This window comes from Elgaria multicarinata, chromosome 7 (assembly GCF_023053635.1).
Source record: "Elgaria multicarinata webbii isolate HBS135686 ecotype San Diego chromosome 7, rElgMul1.1.pri, whole genome shotgun sequence".
NCBI classification, from domain to species: domain Eukaryota; kingdom Metazoa; phylum Chordata; class Lepidosauria; order Squamata; family Anguidae; genus Elgaria; species Elgaria multicarinata.
The window spans coordinates 49304739-49319011 of NC_086177.1; the positions used below are offsets into that span (position 1 = coordinate 49304739).

Here is a 14273-nt window from a genome sequence, read left to right on the forward strand (position 1 = left end):
AGTTGAATTTTTGTCACCAGCAAGGAAAATGAAAATGAAAACAACAACAAAAAAGCTGCCATGCTTGATCAGACCACTGATACATCAGGTACACCGTCCGTCCTGACTAATGTCCCAGATTGGGTGTCTGAGAGACGGTACAGAATAAACACGGGAAAACCATCAGACTTCTTCCATTTCCTTTCCTCTGCTAGGAACTACAGAGTATAATGAATCTACCTTCCCAGACCATACACTAACCATTGATGCACTAGTTACACATGATGGGTCCTAATTTAGCAGCAGTAGAGATAAATAATGAACCCTTGTTAAGCACAATATAAGTCAAATATAATTCTAAAGTTGCAAGGGGATACATTATATGATCAATAAGTGCTACTCTGCCAATTCTAACACCATATATGAGATCTATCCTGTGTTTTGATCTAAGGAGCTGTCTATAGCATCTTAAATAGAACAATAAAATGGAATTTATCTTAGGGCTGCTTCTACACGCTCTGACTTACCATGGTTCTATGATCATGAGTCTGTGATAGTACCTTAAGACAGGGATAGGGAACATTTGGCCTTTCAGACATTGTTGGACTGCAACTCCTATCAGCCTTAGCTAGTATAGCCACCTGTGAAGATTGATGGGAATTGCAGTCCAACAGCATCTGGAGAGCCATGCATTCCCCAAACACATTAGGAAATGGCATGTAATGGCATTAACTTTTATCTTTTAATTCTTATCTTTTAACTCAGTTTCTGCAGAGATGTTTAGGCTTTAGGCAAGGGGTAGGCAACCAAAGAGCTTTTCTGTCACCCCCTGAGATCGCCTAGCTCTCCCATTTAAAAAAGAAAACAAAATAGAATAACCTATTTTCTATTAGCTGTAGGTTCAAAGAAGTTGTTTATTGGGTTGAGGCTTAGACCTCAATTGTGCCTTTTACTCTAGGGTGAAATACAAAAAAAAAGAGCACCAGTTGGATAAGAAATGAAAAATGAATGCTAAGGAGCACACAACTGTACAAAAGGTATTATAATGAGTGGGGGGCAGGGTGGGAAAGTGGCTTTCCAGTGCCTCTGGAAAGCACATCATTCACCCTTCATCACCTAAACACCCCCCCCCCCGATTGGAAGGGAAAGCATGTCATCTCCTCCTGCTCTAATTGGGGCCTTTTCTATAATGTCTAGGAATGACATGCTTTCCCCTTTAAGGCCCCGATTGGAGCAGTGGGGAAGAGGGGAATAGACATGCCTCCAGAATGACATGCCTCCAGGAATGATGCACCTTCTCCTCTAAAGGTGCCTTAATGTGGAAAGTACGTCATTCCAGGACATTATAGAAAAATACAGAAAATCCCCCAACACCCAGGATAAAACAAAAACCAGGACAAATCTGGGGAAATCCTGACAGCTGCTCACCCTTCAGTCTTTTGGACAGGTTACTTCTCCTTTGTGACAAGCTGTGCCTCCTATGGCAGCCATTTTGTGCTGTGCCCGGGAGAAGTTGTCAAACTGACAAATGTACCCACAGGTCCAAAAAAGGCTGCCCGCCCCTTATTCAGGTGAAGTATTTGGTTCAACATTGGTCAACAGATATTACAATGAAAACCAAGACTTTAAAAAGCTATCAGAATCTTTGAAATGGCAACTTACGACTTTCCATAGCCAAGACAGTGATGTTATGAACAGCATTTGTTTCTCTGTCCAATGGCTTCGCTGTGGTAATGACCCCACTGCTGGCATCGATATTGAAATATCTCTCCAGGTCTGTGTTTCGATCAATTGAGTACCTGGATGAAAGATGAAAGCAAACTTTTGATGTATGTATAATTGCAGTTTGTTAAAAATGTTGCATTGATTTCACATTAAAGAGAGAGCTTTTTAGCTATCTTCTCTTTTCATCCAGATTCTTTTTTAAATCTGACATCTTATGGGTTTCCAGGACAAGGAGACTACACTACACAGAGCCATCTGCCTCTGCAAAATGCTCTGAGCTGTAGGAGGCTGGCGCAATTCCCGCATTTCATAATACCCTCCTAAGTGAGGTCACAGGTATTTCCTCCCCTTTTCTGTTCTTAAACTCCTAGAGCAGTCATTCATTTATTTTTGGAAGGCTCTACTTCTGACCCTCATGTGGAATAGATTTGGAAGTGTGCCACCTGGCTGGATCAACCTCATACAGTTTCCAGCGGAGCTTCCACTGTGCAATACAGAACTTTTTTGTCACTGGCAGGAAAGCCCCTGGGGCCGATAAGAAAACTGCAGAGCAGGTCAGGGATTATGTATCACCACATTTGCTCCTAGGGCCTTATTGTCATCATACAAATACAGGCTTCCGTCATTGTGCTCTTCTGGCTTAAATGCACACTATTTGATCCTCCAAGCAGTTTCCAAGTAGGAGAAAAACTCAAAGAGAAAATACACTAGAAATGTTTAGTCGTTTAGTTACCTTTTAAAAAAATTGTGATGTATTTGATAAGATTCATTAGAAATGATTCCTTGACATGACACCATTTACTGGAAGGGTAGGTTGTGCTAAATTTAATGTGGATCGACAAGGGATTTATGACAGCTGAAAGGGAGCAATCCTATGGCCACTAGACACTGTCTAGACAGCCATAACATTTTTTGGTTTCCGGGAGCCACACAGCTATTCCCCTCATAGCCAGTGTGGTTCTCTCCACAACAACTACTTCTCACTCAGAAACGGAGTATGGAGAGGGCAAAAAGGGTGTTTGCTCGGGGGGCTGGGAAGGGAGGAGACTGTGGAAGCTGATGTACAGAGCTTCCTATTGGGTCCCTGGCATCATTCCCTCCCCGCTCCTGAAGCCACAGCTAGAAATTCAAATTAGAATGTCTAGAATGGATGGAGCACTGAGAAGAGGATCCTCTCCATGCTCCATCCTCCATGCATTGGATAGTGGTTTGGAAGCTTACAAGTATCCTAATAGGATTCTGCCCTAAGTCACCTTTGTGCCATCACCATCCACATCCCTGAATGGTATAAAATGAGAGCTCTAAAACCCTGTTACTGTGCATCTCTTTGCATAAAGGAGCTGGGGTAAGGGGGAGAGAAGCCATCGAGTCCAACCCCCGCTCAATGCAGGAATCCACCTTAAAGCATCCCTGACAGATGGCTGTTCAGCTGCCTCTTGAACGCCTCTAGTGTGGGAGAGCCAACAACCTTCCTAGGTCATTGGTTCCACTGTCATACTGCTCTAACAGTCAGGAAGTTTTTCCCCATGTCCAGCCAGAATTTGGCTTCCTGTAACTTGAGCCCATTATTCCGTGTTGTGCACTCTGGAATGATCTAGAAGAGGTCCGGGCCCTCCTCTGTGTAACAACTTTTCAAGTATTTGAAAAGTGCTACCATGTCTCCCTTCAGCCTTCTTTTGTCCAGGCTAAACATGCCCAGTTTTTTTAGTCTCTCCTCCCGCATAGGGCTTTCTTTCCAGACTGTTGATCATCCTCGTTACTTCTCCTGAACCCTCTCCAGCTTGTCTGCATCCTTCTTAAAGTGTGGTGCCCAGAACTGGATGCATTACTCAAGATGAGGCCTAAGCAGTGCCAAATAGAGGGGACCCAGTATCTCATGCGATTTGGAAGCTATACAAAACTGCTGATAATAAAGGGCTACCTCATTGTGGCATGGGTGGTATAAGTAGTGTGGAGACTAGAATTTTCCAGAATTTGGGCCTACAGTTTGCTTTAACATCCCTGAAGGAGGGTTTCTAAGGAAAAGAAAAAGGCTCTGAAAGAAAGAAACAGTTCACCAGTCAATGAATTTATGGTGGAGAAAGATAAAACAGTCCACATAGGATTCTAGGGCTTCAATAATTAGAAAGAAATAAGCTGGGTCAGGAGTTTGCCCTCTTTAAACAATCAAGGTATACAAAAATAGGATGGCAAAGGTGATAGAGGAATTTATGTCTTCCATAGCAACTGCTGAGAATGCAAGGTTCAATGTTGTGGGAGCATGTTTAAGGATGCAAATACTGCTGCTTGCAAAAAGCCAAGGACAAGCTGTTATAAATTATGTTCCATTCACATGAAAAACTTCCACATTCTTCAGAAGTTGTCTCTCAACAAATAAAAGGACTTATAGTTAGATGTATATTTTTGTCTATACCCACTTTTAACTAAAAGAATGGATAGCTCAAACAGTGATGATTTTGACTGTAAAGATGAGACGGTTTGCACATTTGTACTTTACTGCGTTATTCCCAGATGGGCAGCCTTTATCAGATTCTTTAGTACAGTAATCCTCCACAGTTGTTCCCTGAGTCAACAATGCTTTCACAGTTCAGGAAAGGCAGACTTTTTTCATAATGTTTTCAAAGGAACATCAAATGTTGGCCCTGCAGGACTAGAATCAGGACTTTGGGGTGCAGAGACAGAAATGTTACTAATTGGCCAGCCTGGGTACAGCTGGACCTTGTACAACCTTCTCTTATGGTTTTCACACCCTCCAACATTTCACAAATGAAAATAGGGACACCCAGATTCTTAGAACAGCATGCATCATTACAATTGCCAATGGCACTTCTACATCCTTAATACCTATGTCACTCCCTGACTTCTGTTTGTAGTTGCTCTCGTAACACTGTTTATCTTAGACAACAAGCTCCTCTGGCAAAGGAATCTTTCCTCTCTATTCTTTCTTTTTCTTTTTTAACTCTGTAGGTTATATCCAAACTAAGTGAAACATACTTTAGTCAAATGCAAATCAATGGGTCACATTAGTTATGGCTAACTTGATTTCAATGGGACTAAAGCATGTATAAGGCCATGGCTAGACCAGGCTTATATCCCGGGATTGTCCTGGGATCATCCCTGTGCATGCAAATGACACACAGGGGATCCCGGCAGCAGGCAGGGATGACCCCTCCATTTGCCTGGGATAATCCTTAGGTCTAGCTAAGGCCTAAGGCTGCCATCCTAAATCCTCTTATTGAGAGTAACTGAATTGACTTACTCCTAAGTAGACCTATAAAAGATTGCACTGTAACGTAGGATGCAATGCTATGTCTGTTTAGGCAGAAAAAAGACCTACAACTCCCAGTATTGCCCAATCAGAATGGTAGAACTTTATTCTGTCTAAACAGGCATAGGATTGTGCCTTTAGACTGGAACAAATCCTGTAAACTAACAGGATTTAATATGCAAATAGGATGGAATGAAGTTAGCTTCAGGAAAAATGAGAAAATGGTGTGAAATCAGTCTTGACAGATTCATCTTTCTCTATTCTCTGGGTTACCCTCTTCTTTCTTGACCCATTTCCCATTCTTCTCTTTGCCACCCGAATGTTCCATGACAGTCTAGGGAACTGGAAATAGACCAATGACGAGGTGCAGAGTACTGATGCACTGGGGTGGGGCATAGGCAACAGTACAGTTTTGCATATTATAAATCAGCAGGAATTGGGCAGTAAATTGGACAGCCTTAGCAAAAAGGCATTGCCATAAATCTGTTACATTGACCGATTAATATGCTATATTAATAGTAAACAAATAATTTTCAGGACTGTAAAACAATTAAAGGATTTTTGCTGATTTAATTATCTGTTTTATGAATTTATTAATCAATGAAATTTTAAACAGATATGCATATTACAAAATCTCATTATGAACAACTTCTTGAGATGCTGAAGGCAGCAGTTTGGATCTACCTTTCATGAATGGAACAGAGTTCACATTAACAGAATGGGCTTTTCTCTCCCCTCCTTCCCCATACGACCCCAGCATCCCTGAGGGGTTGGCAGACTCTTGAGACTGAGGTGGAACAACTAACAATTTAGTAGATAAATCAACTGAATAAACATTGGCTTGTAGCCTACATTTTCATTGGTTTGTACCTTCCGTCTATTTTCTACCACTCTCCAGTTTAATGGACCCAAGGAGGGTCAATTATTTTTATTTCTACCTGATCTTTGCAGTGTTGCAGTGTTTCTGTAATCAGGGCACAGTCATCTGGCTTTCATTTTAGCCCCTACTTTTGTATTTTCCCATGCCTCAATTTCTGTATTTGGTCAGCAACACACTGCACTTGAACAGCTTCCTGGTTGGCATCCTTTCCCAAGAGACATCGCCTGTCACCTTTGCAATGTAGTCAGTCTTGGCAGGCCTGGGCACATAGAATTTAATCTCTGGCCAGCTCTCAGGTTTCCTAGTTATCAACCCTGACACTGTTCAGCATAGCTGGTAAAAAACAACAACGGTTAGAGAACATTAGTTTGCATGTCATATTTTCTTGAGGGGGGAAAAACCCTGATTATTTATATGTACCAAAAGTAATCTGATAATATTATAAAAACTATCTTTCTACATATCTGCTTCTTCAAAAAAAATACTTCTTCCTAAATATCTGAATATCCATGCACTACCAAATGTAGGATAGTTCTTAAATTGAAGCAGATTACTATAATTCCTGTGCTACAGCTAGGGAATTGAGGCTGTAAGAGAGTGATTTACCCAGGACTCTCCAATGAGTCTTTGAAGATACTAATATTTGAAATCATGTTTCCTAGAGCAGTGATTCTCAATCTGTTTAAATGATGGGATCAGTCATTTAAATGCTGCACACATCACAGCTTAGACGGTTCCATTTCCTCAAATAAACAACAAAATATTGATTGTGAAACAAAATATTGATGCCAGAATAGAGTAATTTAATTAGGAATCTATAGCACAAATGTGTGTGCTAAGCAAATGCATGTAATAAATATGTGTGAAATCGAAGGGGCTGTGGCTGAGTAACAGAGCACCTGCTTTGCATGAAGAAGGTCCAGGATTCGAACTAGGGCATCTCTAAGTAGAGCTCAAAAAATTCCTCCCTGAAACCCTGCCAGTGACCTTGTTCAGACAACATGCTAAGCCACAGTGGTTAAGCGTTTTGAGCTAAACATTATGGCTTAGAGTGTCACGTGAACCATGATTTAGTGTGTTGTGTGATTCATTCCTAACCATTGTGGCCACATAACTACCATTTAAAAACATTCACTAACCATTTGCTGCAAGAGGGTTGGCGGCCTAGCCATGGCTTAGCGTGTTGTCTGAACAGGCCCAGCGGGTGTCAACAATACTGGGCTAGTGCCAAGGCAGATTCCTATATTCCTATCTATAATAAGTGGCAAAAACAACCTGCATTATCAGACATATGGCCTTGTTTTCTCTTTCTATCAACCTGCCAAGGTTGGCTGAAATACTAGTCAGGGCTAAATAAAACCAGGGAAGCGTATAAAAATCTGAACTATTTCGAATTTGATAAATTGGGTATCTTCTGGAAGTTTCATGTTCTGAACAGGGAGCCCATTCCCCAAACCCTGATGCTTAGTATGTGTTTGTGATTACCCAGTAAAGATGAAAAGACATGTGTGCAAATTTTAAGGCACTGCTTAATTATTTTACCATAACTCTTCCAAGGTGTGCCCTAGCACTCAGTCCAGTCCCAGATTAAGCATTGGCACACTGACATTCCTGAACTCTAACTAGGCAGAGATCAAGCATATGTGCTGCTTTTACTCTTGTACAAATGTATGAGATAAACATCCCATGAAAATCCTACAATACTTTGATTTAAATCTTTTGAAGACTTACCTTTTCATCCAACCTCATCTTATTACCCATGTAAACACACACACACACACACACACACACACACACACACACACACGTATATGTAACAGCAAGCAGAAGTATATTATACATACTGGTTGAAATATACTATAAGGACATACATTGTAACGAAAAGACTGTAAAGATATCATTTGATAAATAAATGAATGCCTATCCAATAAGAGAGGCTTGGTAACAGATTTCTGTAAAATGCACATTCGATATGCATCCAGCATACACATTGCTTCCTTTCTGTAAATAGTTTGTGCTGCAAAGTGTTTGGCATAATTAATTTAATTGGAACATAAGCTATCGTTGGTGGATAAAAATGGATTCTTGTCTTCTATTTAATATTTTCCTTACATAATCGAGTTAATTTCATTTGCAGTGCTGAATATCTCTGTGTTTGTGCCTGTGTAAGAATATTAAAAAATACAATGGTGCAACAAAACCTTTGCACAGCCCAGAAATAAAAAAAATCCATATTATTAGAATGATATGAATACAAACCCCAAATTAAGACAGTTTACAGCTACAACACAGAAACAAACTAGTGCTATAATGATTTAGCTGTTCCAGTATCCACAAGAGTAAGGATCTTCTGCATTTATTGCATAGTCCACAATAACACAATGCACAGATTATTTCACAACATTAAAGAGAACTGGAAAGCTCCTGCTTCTGAAGAGCAATGTGTGTTGATCAAATCCTTGGGTAGAATCCAACAGGATGCTTACACCCCACTGATTCCTTTCTGCCCCACCAATTCCTTCCACAAGTGGTGAGTCCTGGCCAATTCTGTTGCACAAGTGGGACCCTCTGCTTAAGCAAGAGAGAATAAGTGCTTCCTAAGTGAAATCCTGAAACAAGCAGAAACACTTGTTTCTGGAAGGACACAGGTCAGCAGAACTCCCTTACGTAAGGGAGTGTCCTGGAAGCACTAAACTGCCATTGCGCAAGCACTGAGGGCTTTCTCCGCTGTGGCACCCCGGTTGTGGAACGAGCTCCCCAGAGAGGTCCGCTTGGCGCCTACACTGTACTGCTTTCGTCGCCAGCTGAAGACCTTTTTATTCACTCAGTATTTTAACACTTAATTTTAACTTAAATTTAAATTTTACTGTTTTAACTCTGTATTTTAATCCTATATCAACTTTGCTGTGTGGTTTTATCCTGGTTGCGCTTTTTATACTGTATTTCGTAATTGTGTTTTAAACTGTTGGGTGTTTTACTGTGGTTTTAATTTTTGTGAACCGCCCAGAGAGCTTCGGCTATTGGGCGGTATAAAAATGTAATAAATAAATAAATAAATAAATAAATTGTGCAACGGAATTTGTGGGGTATAAGATAACTGACAGGGATGTAAGTGCCCTGTTGGGTTTTGCACCTTGTCAAGTTTTGGCTTTAGAATAACAACAACAACAACAACAACAAGATAAATATGATATAACTACCAAACATCAATCAATTCTCAACTTGGAAATAATCCTGTCATTATGGAGCTGTAACATTACCTGACAGGACTGTTAGATGAATCTGGGTCATGGGCTGCTACAGTTCCAATGATGGTGCCCACTTTGGCTGCTTCAGATACCACCATGGTGTACAAACGTGAAGTAAATATAGGTGGTTCATCGACATCCTCCACAATGATCTTCACTGTCGTCATATCACTGAATGGCCCAAGGCTCAGAAAGCGAGGGTCAACTTGCTTATTTGCTGCTTCTATTCTCAAAGTATAGCTAGTTTTGGCTTCGTAATCCAGCTCCTACAAAAAAAAAAGGTTATTTAGAAGTTTAAGCAACAGTTAAACTAAACTGAATCAGCAAAGTCTTTGATTTGCAAGTATCAGTGTACATATGGGTTTTACCATCCCTCAGTACAAAACGTTAATTGTGACCAAATGTTAATAGTCTGAGGTAATCCACATAACGTATACTTCTCTTACCACAACTGAGATTTGGAAAGAGGTCCGAGTGGACTATGGTCTTGCGAAAGATCCTGATGCCTTCAGTGCAAAAACACAAAACAAAAGACCCCACTGAGGACAGCCCTAAAAATCCAGGAGACTGGAGAGGCAAACAGTATCCCCTAGTCTGTTAAAAAATACATGATGAAAGAATACTCCCATATAACATGGGTAATATTATTTCCAGCAGTGTTAACTGAATGTATTTCCATTGCTAATTTTCCAATCTACTGTAAATAAAAATCTGAAATACCAAAGAGGTATCACATGATCAAAAAAAGAAACCAGGATTTGTTTTCCCTCTATTTATACATATTAAATTTGGGGGGAAATGTGAGTAATTAGAGTCCAAGATAATTATTTAATGACAGTAAACAGCAGAATCCAAACCAACAATAAGTAATAATCATAATCATATTTTTGTGTGTGTGAAACTGCTTTCACATCATATAAATCAACCCAAAGGAAATTGGTTGAACTGCTGCTAATGTCACAATCAAACATGTAAATTGGATTGATTAAGAAGAATGGTAGGACAAATTACTATTAATGTCAGTATCACTGAAGTTCACAGTGCCATGGAAGAGACAGCAGATAAGGAAAGTGCCTACAAATTGCATGACAGGCCAAGCCCAAAGCATGGATTTATGTCAATTTGATAAGAGGCAGCTTGCTGTCTCAGGTCACAGTCAATTTCTTTGTATGCATGACATTTTACAACTCAGTGGTTAGTAAACAATTAAGGTACAACTTCTCAACAATTATTCCAGGTGGTATTGCTTTCCTAGGTAAGTAGGGAACTGACTTTATGTTGTCTGAGGGAAACTGCACTACATTGTGGCAAGAACGCTGGGCCAAAAGGGAAAAGCCAGACACAAGTCTGATACAATACCTCATTGGAATGTCATGAGATGGGGGGGAGGACCTTGGGCTTTCCAGCTTCCAGGATCCTCCCCCAAAATCCAAATTGCAGCGCAACCTCCCAGAAGTAAAGAGGGACGTGTTGCACTGCAGGCACCATTTTTTGTGTGTGGAACAGAGACAGGAGCACAATTGCGCTTTACTACAATTATTATTATTATTATTTATTTATATAGCTCCATCAATGTACATGGTGCTGTACAGAGTAAAACAATAAAATAGCAAGACCCTGCCGCATAGGCTTACATTCTAATAAAATCATAATAAAACAATAAAAACAACCACCCTTGAAGCTGCTCCCCACTCCCACCCCCGATGGGCATGGACTGCCCCCATGCAGCTCCATGCCCATTTCCAGAGCCCCATTACTCATGGGGAAGAAGGGATGACCCGTAATCATGCGCTACACCGGCCATGGTCCCAGGGGTGTCCTGGGACCAAGGGAAAAACAAGGAAATCCGCGGTCCCAGTTATCCTCAGGAAAGCCTCTGGTTGTTCCTGCTTGACTCCAGGATCCCCTGTGCAGCATTTGGACACAGGGACGACCTAGAGATGACCCCAGGATATATGCATGGTGTAGACATGCCCAGTGTTTAGAGCTGGCAGATTGTCAGTACTTGATACTACCCATTACATGCTAAATAAAATTTCAGATTTTAGAAACGGACAGCTGACATATTTCTGATTTCAATCCAAAGGTGTATTGAAGACAGCCTATGGCCTTAGCTAGACCTAAGGTTTATCCCGGGATCGTCCCAGGGTCATCCCTGTTCATGTAAATGACACAAAGGATATCTCGGGAGCAGGCAGGGATGACCCTGAGACGATCCCGAGATAAACCTTAGGTCTAGCTAAGACCTATGTGAGTCATTTCATCCTCAGTGATACAGTTCTACAACCAAGCACTGATTTATACCCTTTAATTTAATTTAACAGCATTTGATTTCCTTTAAACAAAATTATGTCCACAACTATGAGACCTAAGAAGTCTAGTCAAAGGAGTTAATTTAAACTGAAATAATACAGAAATTAAATTACATTTAAACCTAAAAATTAATTAACTTAAAAGATTTATGCCATATCATTTAAGGAAGCATATTTTTCTTCCTTAAGAAGCACATGATTATAACAATACTTACTGGATCCTTCCTCCATAGATAATATATTCCATTTCCAGTGCAATCCTATACATGTCTATTTACAAGTTAGCCCCGCTAAGTGGAGGTTGCTTCTTGGCTAAGATCAAGTGTAGTATCATTAGGTTCACTGTGGGACTTACTCTCTGCAACTGAGACACTATTAACCATATTAAACCCATAAAGGCCTCAAACTAGCAGAGTTAAGCATGCCTTTGTGCTGCGTTGTGGCCTAACAGCAAATTGCATTCATGATGAATGAGTGACCTTGAACTTTTTTTTATAAGTACTGAACACTATAGTAGTCTCTATGGCATACTGAAAATTATGCATATCTACTGGATTACTTTAATAACTCTAAAAGTGAGTAATATTTTGGACACAAGATGTCCTGGATCTGAAGGGCAAACTCTTGAGACCAAGAGTTTGTACATGATACAATGTATATATGGACAGTTAAGAGTCTTTTACTGAAAAATATAACAAAACTAGCTGATAGGGATAAGTGAAATGAAGTGTGATTCAATGCTAGCTTTTCAAAGCATTAAATACAGAACAAAAAAAGAAAACTATTTAAAGCAGCCTTCTCAGAAGCTTCCTAATTAAAAAAAACAGCAGGAGGAAAGAGTTTGCTGACCGTACCATAACGGTCACTTAGCACAAAGGCATGTACCTTTAATTTACAGTTTCTAGCCATTTATTGATCCCCGTTTCTCTCTTGAATCAGAAATGGGCAAGTCTTATTGACAGCATTATCTACTAGGCCTGGGAGGCACTCTATCACTTCATCTGGCCATGTAGTGATCTGGATATTATTTTATTTTTATTTATTTATTTATTTATTACATTTTTATACTGCCCATCAGCCAAGGCTCTCTGGGCAGTGCACAATGAAAACCATAAAATACAAGTAATAGATAAATTTAAAACGTTGAAAGTTGTTGTTGTTTTTTTAAAAAAAGGAAGCATAAAACCAGCTAAGTTAAAATCCAGGGAAAGCCTTTGTGAAAAAGTATGTTTTCAGGAGGCATTTAAAAGATGTTACATTTTCCACCTCCTGAACTGCACGAGGGAGGGTTTCCTAGAGAGTGGGTGCCACTACAGAGAAGGCCCGCTGCCGGAGTTCTTCATGGCGACATTCCTTCCTTTTCGGAATGGCCAGCAGAACCTCCTCTGAGGCTCATAGCTTTCATCTGGAGGCAAATAAGGGAAGGCAGTCTGCTAGGTTTGCTGGTCCCAAGTTGTTTAGGGCTTTGTAGGATAAAAACATAACTTTGTATGTGGCTCAGTAGATAACAGGCAGCCAGTGTATTGTATCCTGAAAGAGCTACAAATTCATTGGACCCACACCAGATGTTTATTTTTGAGATTGCAAAAATAATCTCACCTGGTTACTCAACTCCAGTAGTTAGCAGGCCAATGTTCTATAAAAGTATAAAATGTCACCAAAGCAGGGAACACATTTTAAAACTAAGATTTTCTTTGTCTTCCACCTGACTCCCACAATGTGCTCTGAAAGGGCTCATAATGTGAAACTGCAGTAGCAGACTTAACACATAGCAACTTTACCTCCAATTGAATTAACCCTGTGAAATGACCTATAAGGTGGTCAAGGAGGAAGGAAAAGAATTTGTATTTACTGTGCCCACAAATATATGGAGCATCCTGGACTAAGCCAGATCTTTCACTACTGCATTAGTGAAATTAGTGCATTAACCCTGGAGCACTGGGCTGAAAACAACCAAATGAAATTTAAGAGGTATAAATGCCAAGTTCTACACCTAGGAAAAGAAACCAAATTCAAAGTCACAAGATGGGGGATACTTGGCTCAGCAATACTACAAATAAGAAGGCTCTTGGAGTTGTTGTAGATCACAAGCTGAATATGAGCCAACAGTGTGATCTGGCTGCAAAAAAAGCAAATGTTATTTTGGGCTGCACTAACAGAAGTATAGCTTCCAAATTGCGTGACGTACTGGTTCCCCTATATTCGGCACTGGTTAGGCCTCATCTTGAGTATTATGTCCAGTTATGGGCACCACACTTCAAGAAGGATGAAGACAAGCTCAAGGGGGTTCATAGGAGGGCAATGAGGATGATCAGGGGTCTGGAAACAAGGCCCTATGAAACAAAGCCCTGAAAAACCTGGGCATGTTTAACCTGAAGACGCAACGATTGAGGGGAGTCATGATAGCACTCTTCAAATACTTGAAAGGTTGTCACACAGAGGAGGGCCAGGATCTCTTCTCAATCATCCCAGAGTGTAGGGTACAGAATAATGGGCTCAAGTTACAGGAAGCCAGATTCTGGCTGGACATCAGGAAAACTTCCTGACCATTAGAGCAGTATGGCAATGGAAGCAATTACCTAGGGAGGTGGTGGGCTCTCCCACACTAGAAGCATTCAAGAGGCAGCTGTACAGCCATCAGTCAGGCATATTTTAATGTGGATTCCTGCACTGAGCAGGGGGTTGGACTCAATCACCTTACAACCCCATTCCAACTCTACTATTCTATGATTCTGTTTGTTGTTTATTCGTTCAGTCGCTTCCGACTCTTCATGATTTCATGGACCAGCCCACGCCAGAGCTTTCTGTCGGCCGTCGCCACCCCTAGCTCCCCCAAGGTCAAGTCTGTCACCTCCAGAATA

At 40.6% G+C, this 14273-nt stretch overlaps 1 protein-coding gene across 1 annotated transcript in view; it reads right to left on the reverse strand.

Annotated features, from left to right (window-relative positions):
* Positions 1–14273, reverse strand: part of CDH7 (cadherin 7) — a 120011-nt gene that overhangs the window by 20550 nt on the left and 85188 nt on the right. Inside the window, exons 6-7 of the mRNA XM_063130516.1 lie at positions 9113–9366; positions 1642–1778 (exon numbers count right to left, since the gene is read on the reverse strand). Of these exons, the coding sequence (XP_062986586.1) occupies positions 1642–1778; positions 9113–9366 (391 nt within the window). The remainder of the gene's footprint in view (positions 1–1641; positions 1779–9112; positions 9367–14273) is intronic.